Raw genomic sequence first — 18,585 nt, 5'->3', positions numbered from 1 at the left:
CGGTATCTGGGGGAGAGTTGGAGTGTCACCTAGCGGGCCGGGTGGTGGGGTGGGGAGAGCGTACGCGGAGGGCATCCTCTGATTGGTCGGGAGAGCACGCTATCACTACCCAATAGGCCTCGGGTCCGCCGCGCACATGCGCAAGACGTTTAGGGCAGTCCTGCTGGGTACGCGGTGGGTCAGCCTGGCGCTCGGGCGTGAAGACAGGGGAGGGGGACGCCCGCTGCTTAACTCTACGGCAGTGCGGAGTCTTTGAGAGGAAAGGATGCCATCCAGTCGCCAGGAGTTTGAAAATGCGCTCCTGGGCTCACGAGGCCCATGGGAAACGTAGTCCTCGGGGAGCAGGTGGTGCCTGAAGGGCCGGCGCGGGATTGGCCGGGCTGGAGTCGCCAGGGCAACGCGCGGGCGGGGCGAGCGGGTGTGTGCGCAGCCACTTCCGGGAAGTGGCCGCCGGCCCGGAGCGGCTGCCGAGGTGAGCGCGTTTCTGACTGGCCGGGGCGCGGCTTCTCCCACCGCGAGGGGCGCGCGCCGGTCCTGCTCCCCGGCGGCGGAACTCCCGCCGCCGCCTTTGTCCAGGCTTTCTGCCCACCCAGAACACCGTCCCCGGCGCCCAGACCCGAACCCGGTTCTCCTGAAAGATCCGCTCCTTCCCTTCCCGTAACGGGGCGCAGACCCCAAATCCGAGGGTCTCTCGGGTAGGACAGGCCTGACAGACCCCCAGGTGGGCATGTTTCCCCCTAGAACCTCTTCAGGGCTGAACCCACAATCTCACGCCACGCGCAGCTCCCTTTTGTTTAGCTTCTGCTTTGGGGTTTTACACGCAGGGGCCCAGCCTGTTCGAGGCCTCCGCAGTTCGCAGTGGTCAGCAAGCACAGTGTCTGGGAACCCGTGTCCGCACTCGGGAGTGCACCTAGTATTGCACCTGCTTCGACTGTCTCATGGCGAGGACAGGCCCGGTCCCCAGAGCCAGCTCTTCAGGCAGCAAGTCCCAGAGACCATGAGGACAGACACAAAGCCCGACCTTCCACACTCAGGGCTCCCCATCCCCCAGGACCAGCTGGTCGATTGACCGTTCACTTCTGGGCTGGGGGAGCCACTTTCCTGTCTGTTATACCCAGGTGTTGGGTTTTTTGTTGTTGTTGTTTTGTTTTTTGGTGGTGGTTGTTTGCTTTGAGACAGGAGCTCACTAAATTGCCAAGGCTGGCCTCGAACTTGCAATCCTGCCTTAGCCTCCCAAGTCGCTGGGATAACAGGTGTGGACCACTGCTCCTGTCTTACCTGTATTTGATCAAACTGTTTTCCACTTTCCTGGCAGCTGCCTGGACTCCTTCCATCCAAGCGTTTATCCCCAAGGCATCCTCCTGATCTCAGCTCCTATGACCTTCTTCCATGAAGCTTTCCTGGAGGCCCCACCCCTCACCTACCCTTGGTCTCAGGGTCTCCTCTGCCCTGGCCTTGGCTCCTGGGCTGGATCTTGTATCTGTCTCTCCTTAGCCAGGCCCTCTTGAATGACACTTTGATCCCTCCTTTTCTGTAGGTCCCTCTGGGTGATTCCAAAAAGACCCTCTGAAACGAGAATGCCATCCCCACTGGGCTCCCCACACCAGTCCCTCAGTAATCTTGAGACCACCCTTGAGGAGCCTGAGGCTGCACGACTGAAATTCCGTGGGTTCTGCTACAAAGAGGTGGCGGGGCCCAGAGAGGCCCTGACCCGGCTGAGAGAGCTGTGTCGCCAATGGCTGCGGCCTGAGTCATGTTCCAAGGAACAGATGTTAGAGCTGTTGGTGCTGGAACAGTTTGTGGGCACACTGCCCCCTGAGATCCAGTCCTGGGTGCAAGGGCAGCGACCAGGCAGCCCTGAGGAAGCTGTAGCTCTAGTTGAAGGGCTACAGCACGACCCTGGGCAGCTGTTGGGCTGGGTAAGTGTGGTGTCATTAACTTCTAAGGACAGATCAAACATAGAGCCCCTGTGACTTACCTCTTTTTCTCAGATCACAGCCCACATCCTGAAGCCAGAGGTGCTTCCTGCAGCCCAGAAGACAGAGGAGTCCTCAGCAAGCCCCTGCCCCTCAGGAACAGCGGAGTTCTCTGGGGCAGCCCCTGGAGAGGGTCCACATAATGCCAGGATGGAAGGGTCTACCCAGCTCAGCTGCAGTGTGAAGGAGGAGCCCAGTGCTGATGGGCAGCATGTGGGTGAGGGAGAGTGCCACACCAAAACTGTGGAGCTTGTGGAAAGGGTGTGCACATCCCTGGAGGGGAGTCCCAGGCAGCTTTTTTTTTTTTTGGTACTAGGGATTGAACCCATGGGCGCTTAACCTTTGGGCCACATCCCTAGTTCCTTTTTAAAAAAAATTTTATTTTGAGATTGGGTCTTGCTAAGTTATTAGGACCTCGCTAAATTGCTGGCACTGACTTTGAACTTGCAGTCCTCCCCTGGCCTCCAGAGCCACTGGGATTATAGGAATATACCACAATATCTGGCTCCTCAGGAGACTTCTTATGCCAGGGCTTAGACTCTGGAAATGAGGGTGGATGTCCTTGGCTGGGATGGAAGCCCTGGAGAAGATCTGGGAATCAAAAGACAGGCCATACATAGGGCAGAGGTGGACCAAAACTTTGTCAGTAACACCAGATCCTCCTCCAGCCTGGCTTGTGTGGGTAACTCCTGACACCCATTCCCATCTACCTTACTTTTCAGCACCTCCCAGTCCACTGCTTCCAACCCAGTCTCCCAAGGGGCATCTTAGACACCAGGACACAGCCTCCACTTCCTTCCACCCACCCAGGTTTCAGGTGAGCAGTCCCCAGTGGAAAGTACAGGTCCCAAGTATGGGAGGGAAATATTTCTGGTGCATGCCTCTGCCCTGTGGTTTTTCCAGTCTTGGCCAGTTGCTCTTGTACTTTGTTTTTGTTTTTTGTTTTTATTTTTTTGTACCAGGGAGTGAACCTAGGGGTGCCTTGCCACAGAGCCACAACCCCAGCCCTTTTTTTTTAAAAAAAAAAAAAAAAAAAAAAAAGCTTTTTTAGTTGTAGATGGACACAATACTTTTATTTATTTATTTTTATGTGGTGCTGAGGTTCAAACCCAGTACCTCATACGTGCGAGGCAACCGCTCAGCCACTGAGCTACAATCCCAGCCCTCCCCAGCCCTTTTTATATTTTATTTAGAGATAGGGTCTCACTGAGTTACTTAGGGTCTCACAAGTTGCTAAGGCTGCCTTTGAACTCAGTCCTCCTGCCTCAGCCTCCTGAGCTGATGGGATTACAGGTGTGCACCACTGCGCCTGGTTCTTAAGCTCTTTACTGCCCAAAAGTGGAGTAAGTAACGGGTGCCCCAGAAGTCCCAGGGGTAGAGGAACAGACTGTTGGCCTCTATTATTGGAAAATTTGAGCCCCAGATCATGGAAACCTGGTCAGAAGTGACCAGAACTGGTGGGCTTGCCTTCTTCACCTCCAGAGAAGTCACTGGGGAGATTTGCAGCTCCTAGAGGTCTAGGGCCAGAACTTGGAGATTTAAACTTGTGTGTGCAGGTTGGGAGGAACCAGTGACAAACTGGCAGGACTTCAGCACCTGGGGTCAGAACAAACACTCTTCCTGGGAAATGCCTAAAGTCCCTTCTCTTGTAGGGTTTTTCTCAAAAGGCAATCAGCTGGGGGCTGGGGAGGTGGATCAAGCAGTAACGCGCTCACCTGGCATGCTCAGGGCGCTGGGTTCAATCCTTAGCACCACATAAAAATAAAATAAAGATGTTGTGACCACCGAAAACTAAAAAATAAATATTAAAAAAATTAAAAAAAAAAAGGCAATCAGCTGGGCCTAGAAGCTTAATTCAAAGCTCCTGTCATCTTGAGCACCAAGTTCCCAAGTACGTAGAGTGGGGGACTGTTTTCTCCTAGTTCTTTTGCTTCTATCCCACTCTAGTTGGGAGCTTTCTCAGCAGAATTGTTGGTTGAGGTGTGCTTTGAGGCTGAGATTCCAGGTTCCTTCCATAGTCTGATGGCACAGTTAGAAATCTTAGGGTGAGTGGAAAGGTTGCAGGCTCCATGGGATCATCACTTCCAGCCTTTACCATCTCTATCTTGGTTATATATGGCCAGCTCCCTGCTCCCAGACTTGCTTTGGCTTGTCCCTCAGGATTATTTTTCCCAACCCAGCAAAGCCCCAGATGTCAGGACTCAAAGGCAGGAAGTATGTTTCTCAGTAAAGCCATTGGGGCCTCTGCCACATGCCAGGTTCATCCTCTCTCAGGGTCTTGCCAGAAGCAGCACACAGGAGCCAACTGGCACCCACACTCTGAACTTTCTTTCTTTCTTTTTTTTTTTTTTTTTTTGGGGGTGGTGGTGGTGGTGCTGGAGATTAAACCCAGGGCCTTGTACTTGCGAGTCAAGCATTCTATCAACTGAGCTATATTCCCAGCCTCCCCACACTCTGAACTTTCTCCACTGTCACTCCTGCGTCCCCTGTTCACATCCCAAGGTGCAGTCAGGATCCTGGATCCCCCTTCCTCCCCACAGCCTCATTTCCATGTGCTGAAATGCTCCCAGCCTTTGAAGACTCTTGTAGTCAGAGGCTTGGCAGGTGGCTGAGTCCCCAGCAGTCCCTGGGTCTCTTGCTCCCTTTAGCACCCTGTTAAGATACTTGATAGGGCAAAGGTTGGGGGCAGCCATAATGGTCTTTACAAAGCTTAACCTGAATCTCACCCTGTTTCAATCTCTGACCAGAACAATGGGTGGGCAGCTAAGACAGGTGAGTACTGGCAGGCTGGCCAGATGATCTGAAGGAGGACCCAACATTCACAAGCCCCTTCTTGGCTTGTGCCTTATCCAGCCCATAGATGAAGCTTAGGTAGCCTTCCCCAGGTAATAGGTAAGGATGCAACACTAGCAGGCTGGGGTGGAACCCCAATGATGAGCTGCATCCTCATCCTGCAGGAGGAGTGGGGGCTGCTGGACCCGTCACAGAAGGAGCTGTACTGGGACGCGATGCTGGAGAAGTACGGCACGGTGGTCTCGCTGGGTGAGGACCACTGGTCCCTTCCCGCCTGGGCTTGGGTGCAGGCTGCTTGCCTGGTCTTTCGCACAGGCCTCCCAGGGCCCAGTCACAGCCTTCCCCCTTCCAGAAGGCACCCCCCCCCCCCCCCCGGGGCCTCGGGTGATCTCCCACCTGATCGTTCGTTGCCCACCCCAGCAGGGCTGCCACCCCCGCCAGCCAAAGAGCGGGCTGAATCCAAGTCAGAGCCTGACCGTGAGCCAGAGCTGGGGACACCATGCTCCGGACCCGAGGTTGGTGAGAGCCGCTGCCCAGGCGAGCGCAGCCTGAACCACCCAGAAGTTGGGGCTGAGGTAGACACTCCTGGGCGCAGCCAGGTCTGCACATCCCCGCCACCAGCACTGCCACTCCCGTTCTCCCCCGCGCAGCCGAAGCCCTACGTGTGCCCGCAGTGTGGCAGGGGCTTCGACTGGAAGTCCGTGTTCGTCATCCACCACCGCTCTCATGCAGGAGGCCCCTGTCCCGAGAGGCCACCACAGGCACTCCGGGAGCCAGTGGCACGACCCCCACGGCGTCCGGTGGGGCCTCGGAGCTATACCTGTGAGGAATGTGGGCGTAGCTTCAGCTGGAAGTCGCAGCTGGTCATCCACCGGAAGAGTCATGCTGGCCAGCGGCGCCACTTTTGTAGTGACTGCGGCCGCAGCTTCGACTGGAAGTCCCAGTTGGTCATCCACAGGAAGAGCCACCGGCCTGAGGCCCCTTGAGCAGGAGGGCTGCCCTCCTGGGGGGCGGTAGAGGGGGGACACCTGTGGGCCTCTGGGCCTAGATAGAGCACCCTGGGGGCCAACTCCAGCCCACTGGAGACTCGGGGGGACAGTAAGGAACTCTGGACCTGCCCCCAAAAGTCCACCTGGGAGTAAGGGAAAGCTGCTCTGTTCTTCCTGCCCTGCCTTCTAGAGGAGGCCTGGGTTGGAATCCAAGCTGAGTGGTGACTGTGGGGTGATCACCAAGACCTCCCTACCTGAGGTATACAAGCCCAGGACACGCCCTCCTCCTGGGACCTCTTGCTCAAAAACTGCCTTGCTGCCCCCTCCTACCGAAGTCCCTGTGGAAGGTGGCAGTAAGCTCAGGAAAGCTGATGTCTGTCCTGCTGTGTGAGACCCCTGGGCCTCCATGTGCACGTTACATCCTTAACATAAATCATGTTTTTAGCAGGTAAGTTTCTGAATAAGAACCTGATTTCTCACTTCTATTGGTCAGATCAGCAATCTGCCTGGCAGCTGGAGGCTCAGGGCAAATCCTAGAATTGCCAACCCTACGGTTACAGCCCCAGATCCCCCCGCCTACTTTCATCCTTGGCCACCAGCCTTTAAACTCTTGAGCCTGGGTTTGGGTAGACAGGGCACTTCTTTTCAAAGCATAGATGGACAAGAGTGACCTCTGAAGGGTGACAGATGTCTCTGAGGCCATGCAAACCTTCAAGCCAGGGCTGCATCCTCACATCCTTAGTTGGTCATGCAGCAGAAAGGCAGAGGATCCCACTGCCCCGGGAGATCTGTCTGGCTTTCTGGACAGTCACTCAGGACTTGCAGTATCAGTTTCCTAATAACTGCTCCAACGAACTCAGTGGCATGAAACACTGTAGCTTTATTCTATGTTGGTTTTTAACATTTATTCTATGTGTGGTTTTTAAGGTCAGAACTCTGAGACATGTCTCAGTGAACTAAATCAGTTTATCAACAGGGCTGCTAGTTCCTCCTGCAGAATCTGGGAGAGAATCCACCTTCTAGAAGTGTCCTGAATTCTTGACTGACGGCCTCCTCCTCCATTTTCAGTGCCAGCAGTAGCCAGTCAAGTTTTTTTACATTACATCACTGCCACTCTTCTGCCCGTCTTCCACTTATAAGGAGGACCTTTGTGATGACTTTGGGCCCACTTGGATGCTTCCGTCTCCCATTTCAAGGTCAGGTGATGGAACATAGAATTCTAATTTTTTTTTTTTTTTTTTGATACCAGGGATTGAACCCAGGGCTACTTAACTACTGGGCAACATCCCCAGTCCATTTTTGTGTTTAGAGGCAGGGTCTCACTTGGTTGCTTAGGGCCTTGCTAAGTTGCTGTGACTAGCTTTGAACTCTCTCAGCCTTTGAACTCTCTCAGCCTTCCCAGCTGCTGGGATTATAGGTATGTGCCACCACCTGGCTGGGATTTTTTTTCCCTCTTTTTAAATTTTTTTTATTGATTTTTAAAAAAATAAATGACGGTGGAATGCATTACAATTCTTATTATACATATATACCCAATTTTTCATATCTCTGTTTATATATAAAATAGGTTGACACCCAATTCGGTGTCTTCATACATGTACTTTGGATAATGTTGTCCATCACATTTTACCATCCTTGCTAATCCCCTGACCCTTCCCATTCCCTCCCACCCCTCTGCCCCAATAAGAGGATATTAACAAAAGTGAATTGATGGGAAGAGCACAATGGCTCCATCAAGCAGGACCTGTGAAGAGCCCATAGACCTTGAATCCTTGACAGGGACAGCAACAGTGGCAGAAAATGAGAGATGTTTAAAGATGTCTAAAAAACCCAGTTCAACTCAGTTTCCAAAGTAGGACAGACTGTCAACCAGTTGGGCTTTGGGTTCAGTTTTGGGCTCAAGAAACATTTATCCCATGTTCTGATCACAATCTGGGCTTTTCTAAGGCTGTGGTGCATTCTCTTCCTTTTCTTCATCACTGTCAATAGAAAATGAGTTCTTGGTTACTTATATGAAATGAAATAAAATTAGATTCCTGTCTTGGGCTGGCTAGCACCTTGCCAGGGAATTCTTGCCTGCTCAGAGGGACAAGTCTCCTTAGAAATTAAAGTCTGGAATAATTAGTGAAGAAAAAAAGACAAAGTCAGAAAGATTTTTTTCAAAGTTGGAGTCCCTGATAGGTCCAGTCCACACAAGAGCTGGACTCATGTGGCTTATTTAAGGGGGTAGAGAAAAGGCAGGGATAAGGTTTCAAGGGTGGAGTCTTGCTTCTTGATGTCTTGCATTCAGCAGGTTGATTGCATCTTGGCAGGTTACACCCATCTCAGAGGGGTTGTGAGGCTGGGTGGTTAGCAGGTCACCCCATCTCTGGTGCTGTGTGGGACCAGGCAGAGCGGAATAAGGCTCACAGTGCATCTAGGCAGTCCTACACAGAGGAAATGTCCACTGGAAGTTCCCAGACACCAGATAATCCCATTCACTAGGCTGCAATGAGCCCATGGACGGCTCTCAACAAATTCCTATTTCACATCACAGACAGACATTATAGATAGGTTAAAGATCTGAATACAGAAAGAAAATTAAAACATCTAGAATATAATATAGAACAGTTTCAGATGACTTTGAATCAAGAAATGCTTTTTTGGTTTTGGTTTTGATTTTTGGTCCTGGGGATTGAACCCAGGGGCGCTTAACCACTGCGCCACATCCCCAGCTGTTTTTTAAGTTTTATTTTGAGACAGGGTCTCACTAAGTTGCTTACGGCCTAAGTTGCTGAGGCTGGCTTTGAACTCATGATCTTCCTGCCTCAGTCTCTTATTTTTTTTTTTAAGAGAGAGAAAGAGATTTTTAATATTTATTTTTTAGTTTTCGGCGGACACAACATCTTTGTATGTGGTAATGAGGATCGAACCCGGACCGCACGCATGCCAGGAGAGCACGCTACCGCTTGAGCCACATCCCCAGCCCCCTGCCTCAGTCTCTTGAGCTGTTGGGATTCCAGGCATGCACCATTGTACTTAGCTGAGAAATGCTTTTTAAAACAAGGCGTTTATTGAATATTGTTCATCTGGGTGAAATTAAATAATTTACTAAAATATATTATTTTTCTATATTATCTGTAGTATTAGTTTAAGTCAAAGATAGCATGCATACATTAATAGATTAATGTTTAATACTGACTTCTCAAATTTAAAAAGTTTTTTAAATTTAAAAATCTAGAAAATTGGGCTGGAGTTGGCTGGGATTTTTGATTTTTTTTTTTTTTTTTGGTTGTAGATGAACACAGTACCTTTATTTATTTATTTTTGTGTGGTGCTGAGGATCAATTCCAGTATCTCACATGTGTTAGGCAAGCGCTCTACCACTGAGCTACAACCCCAGCCAGGGATTTTTAAGTTCTTTTTTTAAAAAATATTTATTTTTTTAGGTGTAGATGGACACAACACAATGCCTTTATTTTTATGTGGTGCTGAGGATCGAACCCAGGTCCCGCCTGTGCTAGGTGAGTGCTGCACCACTGAGCCACTATCTCAGCCCCAGATTTTTAAGTTCTTGATGGGCACATGAAAGTGTGTTCCACACTTGCTTGGGGTCAGTTTACTTTGCATCCCCGAGAGTTCCCAACAGTTTAACACTGTGGACTCTCATTATTTCCTTTTCAATTCTGTGGACAGAAGGTAATTAATGTATGTCAATGGAGCCCACAGTTGCTCATATGTGCCACCCTGTGTGTCACTTTGTATACCTGGTTTGATTTCCATGCAGTTGATCATTCATGTCCTCACTTCTTTTCTTCAGTCATTTATCCACTGCATTGGCCTTAGCTAACTCAGCAGCACTGTCAGCCTCCAGAGTGGGTTGTAGAATCTACATCATCTCATGAGAAATTAGGCCAGGCCAGGCCTGAAGTGGTGCCCACTCATCTGGTCCGTTCCCTGAGCTGCCTCTCCAGGGAGGGTGCTTTTCCATACCAACTCCAGCTGCTACTTCTCTGCCAGGTCCCCGTAATTCATCTGATCTTCACGATGTCCATGAGCCTTTCCTTCTCCCCACCCAGGTCTTCCTCCAAGACTCTTCACTTCCTGGGCTCTGGTTAAGCCCACTTGGGGCCCAGAAACGCTCTCCACTGCCAGAGCTGACCCCATGACTGACGAGCTGGGACTTGACCTGGGTCTGTCTGTCTCTGGAAGCACCTGTGGTTGTGGTGTAAGAGCTAAAATCAAGCCCAGTATCATGTTCTGCCTTGACATCTGAAACCAGTGAGGAAGTCCTTGGATGACAATTAGCACATTCCCTACCCCACTGTGCTCCCAGTGATAAGGGCCTAAGCAAACAAGTTGGCAAATGGGCCAGGCACAGTTCCTGCTTATGCTTGAGTAGCAGGTCTCCATTCCCTCTGGCCTGCAGAATTATTCTAACCAGTCCGGTCCTCCAACAGGAACCAGGAGCCACCTCAGCCTTTTATTAGGAAGACTGCTTCCTACAGCTCCTGGTCATTCACTATTCCCAGAGCACTTTTGAGGGAAATGTCTTGTCAAATAGTTAACTTTATTAGATCTTCCTATTTGTAAATTTAATGGATTATGATCAGAAAAGTGGATCCTGGCTGGGTGTGGTGGCTGGGTTCCATCCCTGGTGGTGATGGAGGGGGTGAATCTGTGTCCTGTATAAACTCTTCATAACATTTCACACTCACTAATATGATTGTAATAAGAAAAAGACAGGGGCTGGGGATGTGGCTCAAGCGGTAGCACGCTCGCCTGGCATGCGTGCGGCCCGGGTTCGATCCTCAGCACCACATACCAACAAAGATGTTGTGTCCGCCGAGAACTAAAAAATAAATATTAAAAAATTCTCTCGGGGCTGGGATTGTGGCTCAGTGGCAGAACGCTTGCCTCAAATGTGTGAGGCACTGGGTTCGATCCTCAGCACCACATAAAAATAAATAAATAAATAATAAAGGTATTGTGTCCATCTACAACTAAAAAAAAATATATTTAAAAAAAAATTCTCTCTCTCTCTCTCTCTTTCTCTCTCTCTCTCTCCTCTCTCACTCTCTCAAAAAAAAAAAAGAAAAAGACAATAACAAGTGTTGGGGAGGACGTGGAGAAATTAAAACTATCATACTGCTGGTGGGCATATAAAATGGTGCAGGTGTTTTAGAAAACTTTCCCCAAAAGTTACATAGTAACACTATATTTCACCTTTTGATGGTCATTATCTAATACATTTATTTATTTTTTTTTAAATATTTATTTATTTCTTTTAGTTCTCGGCGGACACAACATCTTTGTTGGTATGTGGTGCTGAGGATCGAACCCGGGTCGCACGCATGCCAGGGGAGCGCGCTACCGCTTGAGCCACATCCCCAGCCCTATCTAATACATTTAGAAGTAAAATGTAGGCTGGGGATGTGGCTCAAGTGGTAGCGTGCTCGCCTGGCATGCGTTCGGCCGGGTTCGATCCTCAACACCACATACAAAACAAAGATGTTGTGTCCGCCAAAAACTAAAAAATAAGTATTAAAAAATTCCCTCTCTCTCTCTCTCTCTCTCTCTCTCTAAAAAATTCTCTTTCTACACTTAAAAAATATTAAAAAAAAGAAGTAAAATGACAAGTAAATTTAACGATTCAGATATTCTCCTGAAAAGAGCTCTGGATCAAAAAAGAACTGATATTTCTCTGCAAATTATTCTCTGCTGCACTTAGCAGGCCAAGAATTAATTCCCAGACTGTGTCTTGCAGTAGAATCTATTTTCTGTTTTCCAGGTTCCTGACTGTAAAAAGAGAGGCAGGGAGTTCAGTGGCACATGCTTATAATTCCAGCTACTTGGAAGCTGAGAAAGGAGGATTGCAAGTTCAAGACCAGCCTGGACAACTTAGCAAGACCCTGAAAATCAACCAATCAAAAGTTTGGAGGACTGTAGAATTTGTTGTGAAATGCATAGAGCAGGCTGTGGGTATAACTTGATGATACAACACTTGCCTAGCATGCTTGAGGCCCTGGGTTCCATCCCCAGTACCAACACACACACACACACAAAATTGCATAGGAGTCCCCTTAACCTGACTCAATTCCAGGGCTTGAGAGACCCTGTTTAGGGTAAAAGCCTAAAACCATGAAACAATGGGATTGTGGAGATGAAGGCAGTTCATAACTTATGTTGCTGGTGCAAGTTTACAAGCCTTTTGTTTTCAGAGCAGACAAGGGCATCACAACCCTGAATAGGATAGTCCTCTGGCCCGCCTCTCTCCAGGCTACAGAAGCTTGTTAAAGCAGAAACTCACATGATGGTAGACAACAAAGTTGTAGAACAAATAAATCCAAAATCTAGCTCTTTGAAAAGACCAATAAATAAAATAGATTAAAGCATTTTGAACCTGAGTGCTAAACTATCAAAAAAGGAGACTTATTAAGGGGCTGGGGGCCGGTGTTTTGGCTCAGTGGTAGAGCACTTGCCTAGCATGTGTGAGGCACTAGGTTCGATCCCCGGCACCACATAAAAATGGGCAAATAAATGTGTTGTGTCCATCTATAACTTAAAGAATATTTAAAAAAAAATTTTTTTAAAGGGGGCTGGTGTTGTGGCTCAGTGGTAGAGCACTTGTGGCTCAGTGGTAGAGCGCTTGCCTAGCATATGTGAGGCACTGGGTTTGATCCTCAGCACCACATAAACTGAAAAAGTTTAAAAATAAGTAAAGGTATTATGTCCATCTATGACTAAAAAAAATATTTTTTTAAAAAGGAGATTAAACTGTATCTGGGCTAGGATATAGCTCAGTTGGTAGAGTGGCTGTCTTGCATACACAAGGCCCTGGGTTCAATCCCCCTCACCAAAAAAAAAAAAAATTATATCCACTGAGAGACATCAAAGAGAGACATCAAAATGAATATTGTGAATAACTCCTTGACAACACATTTAAAAATCTAATAGAAATAGGTTTTATTTCTTTCTCTTTTTTTTTTTTTTTGGTGGTGCTAGGGATTGAACCCAGGGGCCTTATGCATTCAAAGCAAGCACTCTATTAACTAAGCTATATCCTCAACCCATAGAAAATAGATTTCCTACAAAAGCAAAATATTAGATAAAAGCATCTGCAACATAAACAACAACAATATTTTTGAGCCCCAAAAAAGAAAATGACTACAACATAATAAAATGTGGAGAAAGACTATGAAGCAGGAATTCACATCATCAGGAACTTTATTAGGTTGATAAACCAAAAATGAGGTGTATGCTTAGAAGTAACCAGAAGAACACCAGCAATATGTGGGTAGACCTGGTCTGCCTTATTCTTTGCCACATATCCCATTCATCACTCTGTTGGGTATTAATAGCATTGTCAACAAATAAGACATAATTCAAAATAATGGCTGGGTGTGGTGGTGCACACTTGTAATCCCAGCAGCTTGGGAAGCTGAGGCAGGAGGATCATGAGTTCAAAGCCAGCTTCAGCAATGGTGAGGCAGTAGGCAACTCAGTGAGACTCTGTCTCTAAGTAAAATCCAAAATAGGGCTGGGGATGTGGCCCAGGGGCTGAGTGCCCTTGAGTTCAATCCCCAATACCAAATAATTAATAATAATATAAATAAATCAAAATAATGTAATGGATTGCTTAGTCTTCAAAAATAGCAAATAAGACTCCAGACAATATGTAATCCTAGCTACTGAGTCAGGAGGATCACAAGCTCAAGGTCAGCCTGTGTAACTTAGCAAGATCCTGTCTGCAAAATTAAAAGGGCTGAGGATGTGGCTAGGGTTGTAGCTCGGTGGTAGAATGCTTGCCTAGCATAAATATAAATTACTCAAGCTGGATGGGTCTGAGGATCCAGAATGAGATCTTGTTTATAACATTTATGCCCTTTGACCTGACACCTGCACTGATAGGGTTTGCTAAATAACTCATAACCTCTCTCAACTGCATACCTTCACCTTAAAGTGGAACACCATTACAACCTACCGTATGCGATGCATTTGTAATGCCAGATTCATGGGACCTCAATAGACCTCCAGGAGCCGAATCCAATGCAATCACACAAGAGTCTTTATTGCAAGCTCAAGCCTGGACTCACAACCGTTCCCGATGCAATGGTCCCGGTCCTTTGCCAGTGAGATTTTATAGGTTTTTGGGGATACTCTATGCATCACAACATCACACAGCAAATCATTCCGTACCGCAGCAAAGTCAAACAACAACTCTTAACATTGATTAGCACATTCACTGGCAGGAACAAGTTGGGTAGGGGTGATTGGCTAGTACAAGAGGGGGATTCCTTTGAACTGATTAGTTTAAACCACGAGGGGTGTACATGCTGAACTACATGGCTTCCCATCATGTTATCAACCACCATAAACTACTGGGGGGTCATCTGGCATCCCAGGTATTCTCCCTGTCTCATGCTGATTGGAGGTTGCTAGGGGGGTTGCTATGGGTCCTCACCTAGCCTGACTGAGTCAGGGACACCTAGCGCAGCAGATCTCTCCTGTTATTTACAGACAAACAACTCAGCAGGGTGGGTATGTGCTTAGGAGTGCTCTGTGGGTTTTTCCAAGTACAAAGGTCACACCTCCTTCCTTTGTCAGGCTTTGCCTGAGGTAGAGGCTGGTTTCTCAAAAATGGAGTCCCACTAGTTTCTCACATTAAAGGGTAAGATAAGGTGTCGATTGAAAAGTACCAGCCCTAGCTTGGCCCCAAGGCACCCCATGAGTGTTCTCAGACACAAGTTTATTCCTGTAGTTGTTTATGATGATTCTCTCAAATGACAGGCAAGACAGACAACATGTCTGTCAGGAGCTGCCACATAGGAACCAAATGCCCCTTAGCCTTGAGCAATGAGAATGTGGAGATGTGACAAGCCAGCCATGGGCTGCGTGTGTGTGTGCGCGTGTGTGTGAACTAGGAGCATTGAGTGCCAAAGTGGACTGAACCCACGTGGCCCCTCTGTTTGGGTGGGCCTTGCTCTGGTCTTCTTACTGGCTCTGCCTATGATCCCCCCACAGCTCATGAGATGGGCATGACCTCCCTAGATGTCAGTCAGCCTGCTGACAGTAGACATCACAAAACTATAGACTCAACCCGCTGAAACCTGACCCCTGGCCTCATTTGAATCGCTTCTCCCCAATAAAAGGGTTCAGATCCTCTCTTTCCACGGACATCTAAGATCAGAGGAGCTGTCACAAGACCCAAGAAAATGGTATTTCTCAGGCTGGGGATGTGGCTCAAGCGGTAACGCGCTCACCTGGCATGCGTGTGGCCCGGGTTCAACCCTTAGTACCACATACAAAGATGTTGTGTCCGCCAATAACTAAAAAATAAATATTAAAAAAATTCTCTCTCTCTTTAAAAAAAAAAAGAAAAAGAAAATGGTATTTCTCTGTCTCTGTGTGATTGTTTCATGCCAGCCCAGTTCACCTGGAGTGACCTTAAATGTTTAGTCATGGGATGTGATACATGTCCACTCTGCAGATGAAGAAACTGAGGCCCTGAGTGACATCAGAGCAAAGATGCCAAAAGCAAAGACACTATCCTGATACCTGGACAAAGGGTAGCACGAGATTAAGGGTAACTTTGTGCGGGAGCTCAGGGAAGCCTGGAGAGCAGGGCTTGTCAGATCTCAATGGATGGTCATAAGTCATGACAGGCACGGGACCACAGTGGAGGTGGCCAGCACCCACCTCTGCTGTTTCATACATGCACTCCAACCTCCCCCTGGGCTGCTATCTGCTTTCAGAGGGTACAAAGACCTTAATGTAACAATGACCTACTAAGTTCATGGCAGGAGAGCCATCCAGAGGGCCAGCCTCTGTTGCCAGGTGCCCACTGTCAAATGATATCAGACCTTTTGTGTACCGGGGGGAGCAAGCTGAGGCTGCAACAGTAATGGCCAGCTCCTGCTGCTGTGTTCATACAACTTCTAGCTCCCTTTTTGACCAGAGTCCTTCCTAAGAGAAATGGTGTCTCCAACAGGAGACAACCCTGGGCCCCAGTGGTGGCAAAGTTTGAGCCTCTACTATTATATTCACACAGCTATAAATGCCTTCATTGCCAGGCTATTGACCTCCTGGGGCAAACAGGAATGTGAATGAATGCAATGACCTACTCTCTGCAGGGGAGGAGAGCTGGACCCCAGTGGGCCCAGATCTCAGACCAGTTGTGTAAAGGATCCGCAGTTCTGTGGGGAACACAAGCAACCTCATCAGCTGGGAAAGTCAGAGAAAGGGCAAATGACAACAATGGGAGTCAATCACAATGCCCAGCAGGCACAGATGACAGATTCTCAAAGCCAGACCCCAACTGACAGGACCAGAACCTTGGAGAGGTACAGTCGGTCCTCTCCCCAAGTTGACCCGCAAAGCTTCAATGTCTACCAGGCGGAAGTTTGTGGAGCTACTACCAGCTCTGCTGCTGGCTTCAAAGGCCGGTCAGGAGGCCAAGGTTCCCTCAAGGGCTCAAAGGACCTTCAACCCAGAGTGCTGCCAGGGACAGCTTAATGCAGGTGTTACTGCTATGTCACCGTCCGCGCCCAGAGGTGAGAGCAGCATCACCCACGGAAGAACCAGCCTGAAGGCAAAGCCACAGCTGCTTCTGCGAAGGCCGGCTCACCCACAGCTCCCACCGCGCCAGATGGCACCTCTGCGCTCCAGATGGGAGGACCAGCCTGGGGACCTGGCACCTGGTCGCCAAGCGCCTGAGGGGACTTCCGGGACCCTGAGGGCAACTCGCCCTGGAGGTGGCACCTACCGACCTCTGGCGGCACTGGAGGGCACTCGCGTTCTGGCACCTGGACCACAAGGAGCCCCCCGCCTGCAGTACCCACAACGCCCCAGGAAACACTTCCCGTCATTTTCTAAAGGCTTCAGATTGGGGTCTGGGACGTCTCCCAGGAGCCCAGGCTGGCGACCCTACGTCTGCTCCATGCCCTCCCCACCCCACCCGCCCAAAACTCCTCAGGGTTTTGCACGTGTTGCTGCTCCCTGCCTGGAACGTCCACTCCCTTTTTGTCCTGGGCCAGTGCCCTCCACTCTTTTCTGATCACCTATTCACATTTCTCCCCACATCCTGCAGGCCGCAGGTCACAGGGCATCCTTCCCTCCTACTACACCAGCCCAACCCAGGCCCTGTAGCCTCAGGAAGCCCAAAAGACCCACAGATGGAGTCGAAACTCTCTTGGAGTAGTGGCTCTCATATCTTTGGCTTTGTCCAAACGGGACCTCCCCTCCTCCCCAAAATCAGGTCTCTGGTAGAGGACTCTGGAGTAAGGTCCTGGGGAGCACTGGGGGATATGGCTTTTCTCTATTTTCTTCTTCTTCTTCTCCTCCTCTTTTTTTTTTTTTTTTTCGTACCAGGGATAGAACCAGCAGCACTTAACCACTGAGTCACATCCCCAGCCCTTTAGAGACAGTGTCTTGATGAGTTACTTAGCGCCTTGCTAAATTGCTGAGGCTGGCTTTGAACTTGCAATCCTCCTGCTGCTAGGATTACAGGCATGCGCCATCAGCCTGGCTGCTTCTCTGTTTCCTTACCCAGCTAGACACAGACTTCTATGTTCACAGTCGAATTTATTCTCGCTGCGGCAAAACCAGAGTCATTGCCAGCCCTGCTGGGATAACAACGGCTTTATGCAGGTCCAAGATGGAGATGACAGGGGGGTGGATGTGAGGATGGCCTTAGGCCTGAACCTAAGCAACCCCAATTTATTTTTTACCTTTATTTTATTTATTTATTTTTATGTGGTGCTGAGAATCCAACTCAGGGCCTCCCACGTGCTAGGCGAGCTCTCTACCGCTGAGCCACAACCCTAGTCCCAGCAACTCCATTTTAAAACTCAAGTTTGAATCATGCAGTCTCACCAGGCACACCTAAAGGAGCCCTCCAGTATGGCCCTCAGCCACAAACAAGTCACTTCTTTCCACCCTAATAAACTCAGAGTGAAGCCTCTGGCAGGCTGTCCTCACTGATTAGAGGGAAAAGCGCTTGATAAGAGAGAAAGGTGGAAAGATTAGGCTGGGGACCACCAGACCAGCTGTCACTGAGAGATCCCAGTGGCAGTTGATAAGGATTGAAAGGGGGGTCAAAAGCCCAAAAATTTGGTATAAATAATAGAGCAAATGAACAGACATTCAGCCATCCAGCCAACAAGGATGTCCTCACTCTGAGAGCCTGATGAGGACCTGGACTGACACCCTAACACTTTTTGTCATTTGCTGATCCTCTGCAATTTCCTCACCACTCTCAAACTCTACAACCACATCTTGACCCTGGTGAGAGCCGCAACTTGTCCTTAGGACCCTTTCCTTTACTGGCCACCAGCTCCACCCTAGGAGAAGCCTGCCTTGGTTCCTGACCGGATCACCGCAGTCTGAGTGAGTGTGCATCTGCTGGACAGGTTTTTTTTTGTTTTTGTTTTTGTAGTTATAGATGAACACAATGCCTTTATTTTATTTGCTTATTTTTATGTGGTGCTGAGGATTGAACCCAATGCCTCATGCATGCTAAGCAAGTGCTCTGCTGCTGAGCTATGTAGCCCCAGCCCAAGGCTTGAGACTTTGGATCTGACACTTGAACTTAGCACATCATGATTAAGTGTGTTTGCACTGCTTAGAATTAATCTAGAATTGTTTGCTGTGAATTGATTATGTCTATTGCAGTGCCTAGAATTAAGGATTGTTGTTTTCTTGATTAAGAATGGATAGAGAAGGGGCTGGGGATGTGGCTCAAGCGGTAGCGCGCTCGCCTGGCATGCGTGCGGCCCCGGTTCGATCCTCAGCACCACATACCAACAAAGATGTTGTGTCCGCCGAGAACTAAAAAATAAATATTAAAA

General features: G+C 48.8%; 1 protein-coding gene across 18 annotated transcripts; it reads left to right on the top strand.

Moving 5' to 3' along the window:
- The first annotated feature begins 340 nt into the window (after positions 1 to 340).
- Positions 341 to 12,327, top strand: ZNF446 (zinc finger protein 446). 18 transcript variants are annotated; one of them, XM_081274422.1, is made up of 8 exons: positions 341 to 472; positions 1,538 to 1,919; positions 1,992 to 2,237; positions 2,699 to 2,793; positions 4,934 to 5,018; positions 5,193 to 5,284; positions 6,827 to 6,954; positions 9,817 to 10,476. In XM_081274422.1, the coding sequence occupies exons 2-8, from the start codon at positions 1,578 to 1,580 to the stop codon at positions 10,011 to 10,013; spliced, it is 1,185 nt and encodes a 394-aa protein (XP_081130548.1). In that variant the 5' UTR covers positions 341 to 472; positions 1,538 to 1,577; the 3' UTR covers positions 10,014 to 10,476. The 18 variants fall into 18 exon arrangements, 16 of the variants coding, with proteins under 16 accessions (XP_081130548.1, XP_081130547.1, XP_081130552.1 ...); XM_081274421.1 differs by having other exon boundaries at positions 5,190 to 5,284; XM_081274426.1 differs by lacking the exons at positions 6,827 to 6,954; positions 9,817 to 10,476 and adding an exon at positions 11,529 to 12,327.
- The last annotated feature ends 6,258 nt before the right edge of the window (positions 12,328 to 18,585 follow it).

This window comes from Spermophilus citellus (assembly GCF_964194105.1).
Source record: "Spermophilus citellus genome assembly, chromosome: 18".
Lineage (NCBI taxonomy): Eukaryota > Metazoa > Chordata > Mammalia > Rodentia > Sciuridae > Spermophilus > Spermophilus citellus.
This window is presented reverse-complemented; position numbering and strand designations above follow the sequence as displayed.

Bases quoted from the DNA above. Each gene is read 5' to 3' on its own strand.
- ZNF446 (XM_081274420.1), top strand. From the start codon at position 1,578: ATGCCATCCCCACTGGGCTCCCCACACCAGTCCCTCAGTAATCTTGAG. The intron at 1,920-1,991 runs GTAAGTGTGGTG...TCTTTTTCTCAG, and splicing joins CTGGGCAGCTGTTGGGCTGG to ATCACAGCCCACATCCTGAA. The intron at 2,794-4,933 runs GTGAGCAGTCCC...CTCATCCTGCAG, and splicing joins TCCACCCACCCAGGTTTCAG to GAGGAGTGGGGGCTGCTGGA.